Raw genomic sequence first — 15148 nt, 5'->3', positions numbered from 1 at the left:
CCAGAGCTGTAGCACTTAGCTTCCGACGCCTCCGCAGCCCACTCAAGGGGAGGAGGTACAGGCAGCCTCGGTCCTTCCATGGGGAGCTCAGAGGCCATCACAGCGCTCCAGATTTCATCCGCTTGCAACCTGCTAGCCCTCAGGAATGCTCCCTCAGTGCTACTTATGGCGGAAAGACCAGGCATCGCTCGCTGTCCCTGTGCATGAGGTGAAGCAGGAAGTCCCAGGGAAACACTTGGGTTTAGTTCAGGATTTGTGGGTCGGGAATTTGGGAAGGATGCCTCTGGGCGGTTGTTGCTTGCTGTCCGGTGATGGTGGGGACGGCAGGTATCTGAAGGCCAGACAAGGCTGGACGTCCCAGATGACACACCCCACGACCAGCAGTTGACTCTGCCTTTCGGCTGGGAGCCCACCTGGGTTGTCCACTGGAGTGTGTGCATGTGACCTGTCCGGCATGGTGCTCTCAGGGGAGTTAGGCTCCCTCCGTGGTGTCAGGCTGCCCCTGGAGAACCACAGCGTCTTTGCTCACCAGACCTTGGGAAGCTATAGTGTCTTTTCTGCTGCGTTCTGTTGGTTGAACGGGACTCAATGAGATGGGCCCAGATTCCAGGAGGAAGGGCAGGGATCCTTCCTCTCGATAGAAGGAGGGTCAAGGAGTGTGCGCACATGTTTTAACACTGCCCCAGTGTGCCCAGGAGTGCCTGGCACGGTCCCTGGCCTGGAGTGACCCTGGGTCATGTTAGATGCTGAGATGGGGTCCTTCCCCTCGTGAAACCAGAGGCCAGGTTGACTGCCAGTTAAGGTGCAGAGGCCTGGCCGTGAGCTTTGTTTCTTTCGGATGGAGAGAATGCCCCCTCCGCCCTGCCAGGCCGCCACTGGTCTTTTTGGAACGACAAGCCCCAGAATCTGAACAAGCGGCAGCAAAGTGCTTCCTTGGGCACTTCCTGCTTTAATGCCCACAGAGTGGCCGTGAGCAGCGCCTGGTCTCTGCAGCATACACAGCATTTACTGGGTGTTACTGGGAGGCTAGCAGAGTGCAGCAGTGGTGGCTTCAGAGCTCTTCGTGGGAGAATTGCGGTTGCCTCTACTTCCTCAGGTTTTTACTGGACTGCCGATACCTGGGCAGGAAGTCATCTCCAGAGCTGGGGTACTTGGAGTCTCTGTTTGGCTGGCCTGGATTTTGAGCCCCTCAACCAGAGAGCGGATAGAAAAGCTTAGAGCCCAGGATGTCCCAGGTAGAGCCAATAGGTTGGTTTTGTCAGCCCCAGGCCGTCGACGTCTCTCCACCGTCGTGGGAAATCCACCACTGTCCCCCACCTCTGCACCGCATGTCACCTCCTCCTCTCCTACCTTTAGGGCGGGGCTTCTTAATCAGAATCTAAGATCCCGTTGGAAAATCCGATTAGCAAGGAACGCTGAAAAACTCAAAATATATAAATAGAAAAAAATGTCAAAGAATTTCAAGGGATTCATGGGGTCCGGGACCCTTCAAAAGTTAAAATCCTTCTACTGGAGCCGTCCCTCCTTTTCCAGCCCTTCCTTCCTGATTTCAAATGAATGTTCAGCTCCCTAACCTCAGATGGCCTTTTTCAAATGCAAGGCTCAGCGCTCTTGTATCCTCATGCTTGTGGTTAAAGGTGATGGGGAAGTCCAATTAATGAGGCGTGATTTCCAAGACAGCGTCCTGGAGATGGCGTTAAATCCCCACTTCTTGCTGTACTTTTGGCTAGGCACGTGGCTTCTCTCAGGAAATTGTGAAGTTATGTAAAACAAGAGGGGGGTTATGTTTGGGAGGCCAAGCCAGCCTAACCTGTGAATGGAGGTTTGTCCCAAGGGGTCCCATCCTGAGTCCTGGTTGTCCATCATGTCCACCATCGTTTAAGGTTTCCCATTCGTCTGCAACACTGTACCCACCTCTGTCCTCCCCAGCCCCTGCCTCAGCGAACCTGCTCTTCAGGGATAGTGTCTAAGGGCAAACCACACTGAAGCCGTGTTTCTCAAACTTTTGGCAGACGTCGCATTAGCTGGGGGTGGGGAGGCTCGTGAAACATGCAGATTTCTGGGTCTCACCTCAGAGGTTCCGAATCAGTGGCTCTAGGGAAGGGGTCCGAAACTGCCCTGTAACAAGTTATCTGTGGAAGGGTCCCCTGGTCACACCTGGGTAATTTGTTTTGGCCCTACAGAATGAGCAAAGACATGCAGGTAATGTGTGATCTTATTTTCTGGAAATAGAGCTCTTGTGCTGGGCTGTTTTATAAAAAAGAACCCTTTTCTCTACTTGGTGGTCAACTTTGGCTGACTATTAGGAGTTCCTGGAGTGTGTCCCAGTGTTTCATTATGAAACACGTAAGACATATAGAAAACATGGAAGAATTGTACGGTGACCACCCATATGCCCACTGATTAGGGTCTGCAATTAGCATTTTGCTATACGTTTGCTCTATCACACATCCATCCACCAATCTGTCCATTTGTCTATCCATCCATACACCTACCAATCTATCCATTTATCAATTCATACGTACATTTATTCTTCCACCAATCTATCCATTCACCAATCCATCCATCCATCCATCCACATTATTTGTTTTTTGGATGCATTTCAAACTCAGTTGCAGACCTGAGTACCTTCCACCCTTGTGTACTTCAGCGTGCATACCATTAACTAGGATTCAGTTTTTGTTTGTGATTGTCTATTTCAGGTAAAATTTACATACTGCGAAATGCACAACTAAGTGCGCCATTCACATCCTGACAAATAGCCATACCTGTGAAACCCAAGCCCGTATCATGATATAGAACATTCCTTCACCCCAGAAAGTTTCCTCAGGCCCTTCCCCTGTTAATTCCTCCTCCACTCTCCCACCAGAAACAGTTGATATTCTGATTTTTTTAAACTGTAGGTTAGGTTTGTCTGTGATCGAATTTTATATAAAAGGAATCATACAGTGTTTACCCTTTTGCTTAAGGCTTTTTCCTCCTGGGTAGCTTTTTAGAACTCCCAATGTCCAGGCTGCACCGCAGAGCAATGACATCAGTATTTAAAACAACATTCCCCAGGTGACTGCAGGGTGCAGCCACGTTTGAAACGCACTTCTCTGGAGAGATTGCCCTCTCTCTACCCATCCCCACCTTAAGCCCTGTCTCTCACCTGTCCCATCATAGTGGTTAACGTTCTCACATTAGGAATTTGTTTTCCTAGAGACCCATTACCCCATAGGTGTTTTTTGGTTGGTTGGTCTTTTTTTAAGGGGGAGAGGCAGACTTTTTTTTTTTAACATCTTTACTGGAGTATAATTGCTTTACAATGGTGTGTTAGTTTCTGCTTTATAACAAAGTGAATCCGTTATACATATACATGTGTTCCCATATCTCTTCCCTCTTGCGTCTCCCTCCCTCCCACCCTCCCTATCCCACCCCTCCAGGTGGTCACAAAGCACCGAGCTGATCTCCCTGTGCTATGCGGCTGCTTCCCACTAGCTAGCTATTTTACACTTGGTAGCGTATATATGTCCATGCCACTCTCTCACTTTGTCACAGCTTACCCTTCCCCTTCCCCATATCCTCAAGTCCATGCTCTAGTAGGTCTGTGTCTTTATTCCCATCTTACCCCTAGGTTCTTCATGACCTTTTTTTTTTTTCTTAGATTCCATATACATGTGTTAGCAAGAGGCAGACTTTTATATTAGTCCACAGAACATTTAGTATTCCTGCAGAAGTGGCTGCTTTGGGGTGACTTTAAGGTCATCATTTCACTGACCGTCATTCTGCAAATGACCAAGGGGCCCCCGTGCTTCCTTTCAGAACACAGGAGGCCTTAACACAACCCCTTGAGTACAGGAAGCAGTTTCAGAAAGGTCCCTGTCCCAGGTTAGTCCCAGTCCCTCTTCACTCTGGCTTCCAGAAGCACCGAGGCCCAGCCTCAGAAGGCATCCCTCTACCTTCTCATCCTCCCTCCAAAGTCATTAAAAACAAAACAAAACTAAACTAAAACTAAAATCGGTAAAGTATTAAGCTCTTCAACTTAGTACTAGATACCTGGGAATACTATCTCATGTACTATTACTAAGAGCCCGCCACAGGTTCAGTTTGCTTTGATCTTTCATGACTGTAGCTTCACATCCAGCTTTTACCTTGGGACTCGCAACTCAACTGTGACGGGGGCCTTGTTATCCCCATCTGCAAAGGGAGAAACTGAGGCAGAGGGAGATATCCTGAATCACCCACATAACTGGTCCAGCACTTTTCTCTCGATTCTGGGGCTGCTTCTGTAGTGTTACTCAAAACCTTTTTGTGAATCTCAGACCCCTTCAGAGTAACCGATGCAAGTATGGACCTCTCCCTAGAAAAACTGACAAGCTCTACTCATCTGCTATTAGGGGTTGGGGGGGGCGATTCATAGATCAGTTGAAGCCCTTGCAAGGTAAGAACTTCTGCTTCAAAACATAATTGTGTGGTTTATAAGCTCGTGTTCATTGAGCAGTGTGTCTGAAATATATGCTAAGCCTTTCCAAACGTTGTATCATTTGCCCATCCTGAGAGGCGGTGAATCTGATATTCCCATTTTACAGACGAGAGACTGAGGCTCAGAGAAAGGAAGAATTTAGCCAGCCCCACAGTGGCCAAGTTGGTGGCTGGGTACCAAAGGAAGGTACACCCACACAACCTAACTTCAGAGCTGCAACTTGAAATGACCACCCTGGTATGAACTTATATATATGAGATTTAAGAGGTTGCCAACCAAAGTTGTCATAAATGGTGGGTGCTCATGGCTAGAGAGGGCAGTGTCTTTGAGTCTCTTTTTTTTGGCGCGGCATGTGGCATGCAGGATCTTAGTGCCCCCTGCAGTGGAAGCTCAGAGTCTTAACCACTGGACCGCCAGGGAAGTCCCAGTCTTTGATTTTCTTGCTGTCGCTTACATCAGACAACCCTGGTTGAATCAATGGTGGGAAATTCCCTTTACTTCTTTGTGTCCCCATGGCCTCGCCAGCGAGTTGGAGCAGCGTCCACCGTGCTTTTCTCCAGCTCAGTGGTGTGGTGAGATCCGAGTCATAAAGCGGTCGTGAAGCACTTTGTAGACGAGGAGGGAGCGATTCGTTATTTGCAGGGCAAGAACCCACTTGGGGTGAGCTGCCTCCTGTCCCTTGAGTGTCCACACGCGTTAGATCAGAATCGCTTCCCCAAGCGTATCAGAAAGTTAATAAACCGGGAAGACTCTCATGGGACTTTGGGGCCCCCCTTTTCCTTTTAATAGCAGATTGAAGTGCTAGCGAGAGGGGGAGTTTGCTCTTCGAGAACAGAGATTTCGCAGTCCCCAGCCTCGCCCCAGTGCGCTGCTTTAGTCGTTTGAGAAAGGCTGCCAGAAACTGGGTAGGCATCGCCAGGGGAAAACAACAGAAACCTCCCAGCACCCCAGAACCTCTGCCACCCGCTCCCGTGAAAAGGCCAATTCAGTCGGCTGCAGTGGAAAACATTCTCGGGGCCGTTCGTTAGCAGGCTGCGTCGCCGTTTGGCCTTGGATTTCAATATTCCCTTGTAACGTTTTACAAACCAGACCCGGCGACGATGGTGTCATTCATGGCATCCGCTCACGTGGAACAGAATGTGGGAGGGAGGCGGAGCTGGGGAGAAGCTGGTCTGCAGCCCTGACACCCAGAGTGAGCTGAGGGACTCAGGACCCTGGTTGGTGTCCAGACTGGGCAGAGCGCGTCTGTGTCTGCAGGAGACGGCGGAGAGCAGAGGGATTTGACATTTGGTAAAGCAGGATTGATTGACAGTTTGACCGGTAAAGGTTGATGGTGCCTGGTGTAGCCAATATCTAACTCTGGCATCACAGAGGAGGATACTCTATGTAACAGAATGGTTGTGTCATCCCAGCAGTGATGGGAAGGCAGCAATTCCCTATTATCAGGTATAAGTTGGCAAGAGCTTTGGAATAGCCATGACCTGGAGCGCAGCTCGGCTTTACCTCTTCTTAGCTGGGTGATCCGGAGCAAGTTGCTTAGCCTTTCTGAGCCTCATTTTCTCTATCTCTAAAGTAAAGCTAATCGTAGTGATGAAATGGGATTCTTGCCAGGATCAAATGAAAGAAAGCATGTAAGTCAACCAGTCCAGTAGCTGGGACATTAGGACGCACAGAGAGAACAACGTGGACGTTGAAGAGGAAGACGAGGATGAGGGTGGTGGAAAAACAGTCCCCAGTTGCTGCCCTCTTCCCAGACGCACGAGGGCTTTTCAACTTTCACTTTAATTCTCTGGTATCCTTGGTTCTTCAATGATGCTCTCAAACTGTGGAGGAAAATAGTTTATCTTCTCGTCATAGGGACGTTAGAGGCTTCTGCTGTGTTGCTACTCACTGAGTTCCTTTGATTGGTCCATTGATGAGTCCAGGAAAAACAATCCCGGGAATTCCCTGGCGGTCCAGTGGTTAGCACTCGGCGCTTTCAATGCCGAGGGCATGGGTTCGATTCCTGGTCAGGGAACTGAGATCCCGAAAGCATTGTGGCCAAAAAAAAAAAAAAAAGATGCCAATGTTGTTTGTTGGTACCATTTTCTCCTCTTTGCCTCTGTAGCCCCATCCTGATTGAGAAGTCACTCTACTCTTCCATGCCTCAATCTTGACACCTGTCAGATGGATTTGGGGATGTTGCATTTCAGGCATCAAGAAAGATGTGCGTGATTGATGGTGGGAATGATGTTTCAAGTTCTTCAGAGAGGAACAAACTGAGAGGGACAAGTGGTTATTGGGATAATATGCCTTTCCCACTTCTGTGAGTGTTAGTAATCAAAAGCAGAATTTGGCCTTTCCAGGGAGTAATTTTGCAATTTGGCAGTGCTGGAAGGGAGAATTCCACGGAGTCCATTGATACATTCTCTTGTAAATTCCCTCAGCCAACATTTTTTAAGAGTTATTTTCTTTAATTAAAAAAATAACGGTCTCCATTAAGAATATCAAATGAAAAGAGATTCCCCCCTTCCTGTTGGCTCTCTGACAGTCCAGTACTTGAACTAAGCAAGACCTAAATAGAATTGCCAGTGAGATTTGACAACTTTTATGTTTTATTATTATTATAATTTTTCTTTCTTTTCTTCTTTTTTTTTTTCTTTCCATTACGCAGCTTCAGCAACCAAGGGAGAACTGTAAAGCTAATTTCATTCCTTTCAGCCTCCTGGCCCCAGAAGGAGAGTCTGAGCAGTGACGCTGCTCAGGATGGCGCCATCTTTAGTTCTGAGATGACACAGGCCACGGGAAAGCTGGGCTAGGAGACCCCTGGGTGTCGTGAGGGTGTCTGTAGCCTCATGGAAACTTGGCAGATACGCCATTGTCCCCCGCCTGGTTACTCTGACGTACTTTCAGATGACAAAGGCGGGGGCCCAGGATGGACATGGTCATCCCCCTGAGGGATGGGAGAAGTGAGAGAGGAGTCTTGGACCCCAAACACCCGCACCCCCAAAAGCATATTATGTTTTAAAATGGAAAGAAGTCAGTAGGAGATTGGCCACAAGTAATTCGGGGACAGCTGGGTTAGAAATCTGGTGGTGTCTCTTTGTAGCTCTGTGATCCTGGACAAGTTATTTAATCTGCCTGGGCCTCAGTTTTCTAATCTGTAAAATGGGGACTAAAGCAGTACCCACTTCATAGGGTCATGGAGAGGCGAAGTGGGCGGATGCAGCATTCTTCAAAATGTGCTAGGTGTAGTGCTCTTCATATGCAAGATGATTTCAGGTGTACCTTTTTTTTTTTTTTTGCGGTACGCGGCCTCTCACTCTTGTGGCCTCTCCTGTTGCGGAGCACAGGCTCTGGACACGCAGGCTCAGCAGCCATGGCTCACGGGCCTAGCTGCTCCGCGGCACGTGGGATCTTCCCGGACCAGGGCACGAACCTGTGTCCCCTGCATCGGCAGGCGGACTCTCAACCACTGCGCCACCAGGGAAGCCCCAGGTGTACCTTTTGATTTGAATAGGTATTTACTTTAAATTGCATTAGAGAAACTGTAACTAGTACCCAAACCCCCTCATTGCATGTATATTACTACTCAGAGTGAGGCAAAACATATTTAGATAAAGAATTCATTTTAAAAATGGAATAAGTTAAAATATAGTCGGTTCATGGCAAAAATCACAGCTAAGTTCGCGATTTCCTGATACATATTTCTTCTAGAGAGGCGTCCTTACTCTGTTTCAGGCCGGGGGCCTCTCTGGCAGTCTGGTGAAGCCTAGGGATCACTTCTTAGATTAATCTGATTAAATGTGTAAAATAAGTTGCATTGATTGCCAAGGAAGCCAGTTATATTCAAATATAGTTGTCAAACTCTTTACTAAATGGTGATATAGTCATATGCGCACTTTACGAACGTCTTAAGTAACAGGATCTAGTGGCAGGTCAAAAACGACTGTATTTTTGTAGTCATCATGAGCATAAATGGTGTCTGGAGACACATACAGCTGCAACGGGATGTGAAGCTATTTTGTTTCTGTTGATGACAGTCGCTAGGGCTGCTAACTGAACTGTGGCTTGTTGCTGACACCCAAACAGAAAGAAATACTAAATTCCAATTCAAGATTAGTGAAAACAAAGATATCATTTTGAAAATCTTAAGTTTACACCCCTAAGTTTTTCCCCAAAGTTAAGATCTCCAAGTTCAGGAGACAGACAGGCTTATGGCACTGCTCCCTCCCGAGAAATTTTATGGGCTGAAAGCACGAGTCATTTTGTAACGGCAGTCACGATAGTTTCTACTATGTGCCAGACATTTTCTAGAGTGTATTGTTGGGTAATTTCAACAATCTTGAGAGGTAACTGATGGTAATAGTAATGATTGTTTTCAACATGGAAGTATTCATCTAAACTTCGTAAGCGCTCACTGTAAAAAGAGCCAAGCCGTGCAGACGTACAGAAAGTAATAAGTTGATCTAAAAAGTCTCCCGGGGCTTCCCTGGTGGCACAGTGGTTGAGAGTCTGCCTGCCGATGCAGGGGACACGGGTTTGGGCCCCGGTCCTGGAAGATCCCACATGCTGTGGAGCAGCTGGGACCGTGAGCCATGGCCACTGAGCCTGTGCGTCCGGAGCCTGTGCTCCGCAACGGGAGAGGCCACAACAGTGAGAGGCCCGCGTACTGCAAAAAAATAAAAAATAAAAAAAATAAAAAAATAAAAAGTCTCCCGTAACCCCAACTTCTGGAGGGAACCTCTGGGATTCATTTCATAATCTAGACCATGTTGTTTCTCCCTTCTTTAACTTAATTCAGCTCACACAGATTTCTGAATTTGTGCATATCCAGCCTTCTCATCCTTTTCAAGGCTGCATAATATTCCATCGTTTAGCTCTATCAAAGCTGACGCTACCATTAATGAGGACATTTAGGTTATTTCTGGTTTTTCCCTTGTTACAGACAGTGCTGCAGAGAAAATCCTCATACTTACATCTTTGGATACTGACCTGATGGCTTCTTGGGAAAATCCTTCGTAATGGGATTGCTCGCTCCATGTTATTGTATATTATTATTATTATTATTGTTACTGTTGTTGTTGTTTTGGCCACGCCTTATGGCAAACGGGATCTTAGTTTCTTGACCAGGGATGGAACCCGTGCCCCCTGCATTGGGAGCGTGGAGTTTTAACCACTGGACCACCAGGGAAGTCCCTGTATATTTTTAAAAATGGATGCTCTCAGGAATTCCCTGGTGGTCCAGTGGTTAGGACTCAGGGATTTCACCACCATGGTCCCAGGTTCAATCCCTGGTCGGGGAACTAAGATCCCACAAGCCATGTGGCGTGACCAAAAAAAAAAAAAAAAGGGTGATATCATATTGCCTTCCAGAATAGATGGGCAAATCACCCTTCCATCAGCCTACACACTGTACTAGTTATTCTCCTGAACAAGGTTTCCTTCCCCCATCCCAAACGTTGGCAGCCCCCTCCTCTTTGTGCATGTGGGAATATTATGGGTTGGGCCATTCTCTTCTTATACACCCCGGATGTTTCTCTCAATTCTACCTGTACCTTTGAGCTGTCCCTCCTCTCAGCTCCTTTGCAAACTCTCACTCTGATCCCTCCCCCACCCACCTGGCTTCCTTTGGGACTCTTGTGATGCTCAGCACCTCTTTCTTCCTTTCCAGGAGAGGTTTCTGTTGAATTTCCCAAACTCTTATGTGGAAAAAAATGGTCTGAAAGCTGAAGGGAAGGGAATGTGGAGGACGGATCCTATGAGTGTGAGGGACCAGATTTTGAGCACTTTGGAGGAGGCTGTACCTATGGCGTCATAAACTGAGGCTCAGAAAGGTTGTGGCCCAGAAGCCTGTGAGTGGTGGAGGTGGGACCTGAATTTGGATCTGCCTGGTCTTAGTCTCCATGCTCTTTTCTCTATCTCCTTTGTCCTCCTTTTTCTTCTCCTTTTCCTTCCCCCTCTCTCTCTCCCTCTACTCTGCCTCCAAAACTGTGACAGTCCTGCCGATGGCTACCATCTGTTGTGCCAAACACTGTTTTAAGCCTCTCACGTGTATTAACTAATTTCCTCTCTCAATAACCCTTTGAACCTGGGGTTTTTCATTATCCCTTTTTTACAGATGGGAAAAACAAGGCACGGAGAAGTTAAGTGTTATGTCATTGGCGACAAGTACGGCAACTCAAAAGGAAAGTCTAAGGCACGAGGAGCAAACTATTCAGATTAGGGTCACCTAGGTTCTTACGTGGCCACCCCAGGTGGTCAGCTACCATTCTTTACTAATGTTGGGCAAAGGCCACAGCCCCATTTTAAAGATGGAGACCCAGAAGTTAAGTCTCAGTGAGCTCTCAGCTCTTTAGCTTTTGAATTAGGGAATTCAAAGACGTCTAGAATAGGTTGAAATATTTCAACTGCCATGTGTGTTTATTGATTGTTGAGAGGGGTCTGAACTGGGGGTGCTCATTTATCTTTCTGCATATGTATAGAACTATTCATAAATCTACTCGCCTAATGTATAAGACATGAAAAGTGGTGACTAAATATATATGTATAGGATAGGATGCATTGGATGCACTTGAGTATAACTGGATTATTCATTCATCAAAGATCCCTTTGTTTCTTATTCTGTGAGTTTTCTGGTAGAGTCTTTGACCCTGTGGTTCAGCCAGTGGGAGGATCTCTATCAGGCCACTGATCAGTGATACTTCACATCTTCTCTCTTTCAGTAAAGAATATCCCGTGGTTCCCAGGAGCACAGTGAGACAGAAAGTGGCCTCCAACCACAGTCCTTTCAGCAGTGAGCCTCGAGCTCTCTCTGCCTCGTCCAACTTGGGATCCCAGTACCAGTGTGAGAATGGTGTGTCTGGCCCCTCCCAGGACCTCCTACCCCCACCCAACCCGTACCCGCTGCCCCAGGAGCATGGCCAGATTTACCACTGCACCAAGAGGAAAGGTGAGTGTGACAGCCCTGCCGTCCTGGCCACTGTCTGTACTTCTTCCTTCTTTTCCTTGAAAAAATAAGTACACATAACTACGTGTATTTATTTTTAAAATGTAAGCAATACAAAACTACAAAGAGATTGCAAGAAATTCAAACCATTCAAGTAAAGCTAAAGATTCCTTTGATGCGTCCCCCCGCTTCCTTGGGGAAAACTTATTTGAAATGTTCAGACCCATTTATTTATTTACACTTGCACACACCCACAAATACAAAGAGTTTTGCTTTTAGTTTTAACAGTTGATATCATACTGCATCTGTTTTGCAATTTGCATTTTTTTAAACTTTAGAATGCATCGTAGATACCTTTTCGTGAACTTAGAGTGGCCTCATTCTTTTTAGAAGCTGAAGAGGAAGTATTGCCCCAAAAGGATAAAGCTGAGTTTATGTTGCCACTAGTCGTCAGGGAGTGTGCTTCCAGGGAACCTCCTTGGAATTGGATGTGCCCTTTAGTTCACGTGCAGGGTTTCTCCCAAGTGGATTCTGAGCTCTTCTTTCCTTTCCAGATCAAATCAATACCGAAAAAGGCAGGGAGGGAGAGAACAAAATCACAATAGATTTTTCTCTCCTGTGCATCCCCTCTTTAAATCTACTAGGCTGCGGTCTGAGACACAACCTCGTTTCCTTTGCTAAATGAGAAATGGATGATTTTTTTCCCTAAGTTATCTGAGTCCAGAGTGGAGGTTAAGGAAGGAAATTTCTGACAGTTTTTCGAGGCAGAATCGAAATTTCTGACAGTTTTTCGAGGCAGAATTGAAGGCGTTGATGCGGGCAGTGGGACCAGAGAAACAGATTTGAGTCTCAACTCTGCCCCCAGCTTCCTGTGTGACCTCAGGCAGGCGTCCTAGCCCTGCTGTGTGTCACTTCTCCCTTTGTAAGTGATGCTAAGTTCCCTAGAGCAGTTGGTACTTGGTAAGCTGGGTGACAGCTATGAAGGAATAAGTGGCAGGTATCCCTCCAGAAAGTGAGTCCTGGGAGGAAGTGAAGAGAAGGCTGCTTATCTAGGTGAAGGTCTGGGATAACAGACATAAGGGGAGGGGGCCATGTAGCCTCGTGCTTATGCCTGTGGTCTTCAGAGTCAGAAAAGCAAGATGAATCCTACCTTTGCCATTTTCAAATGTTTATGATTAGGTGCGAGTTACTTAGCAAACATCACTAAAAGTTACTCTAAACATCACTAAAAGTCATCTATAGGTTCGGGCCCGTGATTGGACCTGTCTCATAGACTCGGTGTGAAGATGACATGAAATCATGCTTGTCCTGTGTTCAGCACAGGGTTGACTTAATAAACCGGCCCTGTTTCGCTCCAGCAGGCCCACGGCTCCATCTTTAGAGTGGCCCTGTTGGGCCTCACAGCCCTAGCAGCCAACACGACGCCTGTCAAAGCCCAGTGCCTGGTGCCTGGACCCTTTTTTTTTTTTCTCTTTTTTTTGGGGCTGTGCTCATGGCATGTGGGACCTTACTTCCCCAGCCAGGGATCGAACCCGCACTCCCTGCAGTGGAAGCACGGAGTCTTAACAACCGGACCGCCAGGGCAGTCCCCCATGGGTTTTCTTTAAAAAAACAAACAAAACCCAACAACTCACTAACCAGAACCAATAGAAAAGGATGCTTTTGCAGCTTTCTCTGGAACGGGGGTGACGTCAGGAAAGGATCACGGTTTGGTGATTTGACATTTACTGAAATCACGTTTTGAAAGAGGGAAGAGCTATCATGGCTCCAAGCCTGGGGCTGGGGAGCTGACTTGGGTGAGACTGAGCTTCCCAGACTTACCTGAAGCCCATCCAAGCTCCTTGGATCTGGAAGTCCTGCGCAATATCACCCCATCAGGCCCCCTGGCCCAACTCCCAGCACGACCGCTGCCAGATGGGCTGGAGACCAGATGCCTGCAAACATGCCTCTTCAGGCACAAGCAGGGGTTAAGAATGTCCCATGAAACACAGGTCCCTGCACAGAGATTCTGTTTTATATTATATTTAAGGGTGCCCTGCCTAGGTTCCAGACCACAGCCTTTTCAAGAACGTTATTAAGTAGGTACTCTTATTAACCCACTTTACAAACGGGGAAACTGAGGCCCACAGAGGGAAAATTGTGAGCTCATGGTTCTTGAAGGCAGCATTTGAACCCAAGCCTGGTCTGCAGACTCTGCCTGGGCCCTGAACCACCGCCCTATCTGCCTCCATTACCTTTGCTTATGGGCTACGGTCTCCAAATTTCATCGTCCACCAGAGATCTGCTCTTGAGGCTGGGTCGAACACGCTGATTAAGAGCTCACCAGGTTTGAATTAAAGAGTTCTTTCGATTAAATTAATGCCAGACCAGCAGAAGAGAAGGAAGTTACAAAGAATCAGGGCGCTGTTTTGAGTTCAGCATTTACAGCAGCATCCTTGTAAACGCACTCCTGGAGGATGCAGGGTGGAGGCTTTGAACGCAAGCCTGACGGGACCCTCTTTGGGTGATGTGAGGACTTGGTTTGCGTGGGGGTGTTGTGCGGGATCCTCGAGTGAACTTGGGATCCACTTGAGGCGGCCCCTGGGGAAGCTAGAGTCAGTGGCTGGTCCGTTGCCGTATGTTCCAGCGGCTGACACTTCGCAGCAGTGTGACCGTGGGTCAGTTGCTTCTCAGCTTTCTCAACTACCTTTTCTGCAGAATGGGGATGACGGTAGCACCTACCCCGCAGGATCGTTAGCAGATGAAATGAGATGATCCAGGTAGAGCACCTAAAAGAGTGCCTGGTACCTGTAAGTCCTCTATTGAACGTGAGCTAGCCCTGCCCTTGGGAAACTCACACGGTTGCAGGCAGCTCACACATTCAATGACTTATTATAGATTTGTTTGATGACAGTGGCGATCGAATGCTCGAATGCTATAACGGAGATACGGAAAGTGTTAACAAAATGCCGAGTGGGGTATCGATTGGACTAGGCTAGGGCATCAGGGGAGAATTTCAGCTGAGGTCTGCGGAGAGTGGGAGTTGGATAGGAGATTGGGGTGCCGAATGGGTGTCCAGGCGTTGAGAAGAGCACGCGTGCAGCCCCTCGGAAGATGGGGAGCCCGCTCCCACTGGGGCAGTGGATGGGAGGCCAGGGTGGCTGGAGCGCAGAGCAGGGGAAAGTGACGGGAGGGGAGGTTGCCAAGTAAGGCAGGGGCTAGCACGACGCCAGCCCTTGTGAGCCATTTTGGGGGGTTCGGATTTTAGCCTAACACCGATGGGCGGCCATTGGAGGGGTCTGAACCCCTGAGTGGCAGGATTCAGGTTGTGCTTTGAGGCGGTCACTTTGCTGTGATAGAACTGATGCCAGGGCCCCGTTCAGAGGCTGTTGCAGGCTCTGAGGTGTGAGATGACGGTGGCTCAGGCCGGGGTGTGTGGAGAAGAGCTGGCGATGTCGGGAGAGTCAGGACCTCGTGACTGGTTGAAGATAACAGGGTGAAGAATTGCCCCTCGTTCACGGACGCGTACACTGGGGCTCAGAGAGATTGAGAAACTTGCCCAGAGTCACCCAGCTAGTGAGCCGCTCCGCCCCAAATTCATACATACTGAGATCTGTGCACTCGGGGTGCCAGGCTCTTTTCACCTCTGCAGAAACCTCTGCCCTTCTCACCTCCCTCCACCCCCCAAAAGGGAGCTCCCAGAGACAGAGAACATTCCAGCCAAGCTCGGTCTGTCCTGCCTGCCTGCCTCGGAGACGACAAAAAGCAATTCATCA

The 15148-nt window shown here is 48.1% G+C and overlaps 1 protein-coding gene across 2 annotated transcripts in view; it reads left to right on the top strand.

Annotated features, from left to right (window-relative positions):
* Positions 1-15148, top strand: part of TBX5 (T-box transcription factor 5) — a 46664-nt gene that overhangs the window by 24022 nt on the left and 7494 nt on the right. For both annotated transcript variants that reach the window (XM_067700698.1, XM_067700697.1), the window contains exon 8: positions 11170-11396. In XM_067700698.1, the coding sequence (XP_067556799.1) occupies positions 11170-11396 (227 nt within the window). The remainder of the gene's footprint in view (positions 1-11169; positions 11397-15148) is intronic.

The sequence above is a fragment of the Pseudorca crassidens genome, chromosome 12, assembly GCF_039906515.1.
Source record: "Pseudorca crassidens isolate mPseCra1 chromosome 12, mPseCra1.hap1, whole genome shotgun sequence".
NCBI lineage: Eukaryota > Metazoa > Chordata > Mammalia > Artiodactyla > Delphinidae > Pseudorca > Pseudorca crassidens.
This window is presented reverse-complemented; position numbering and strand designations above follow the sequence as displayed.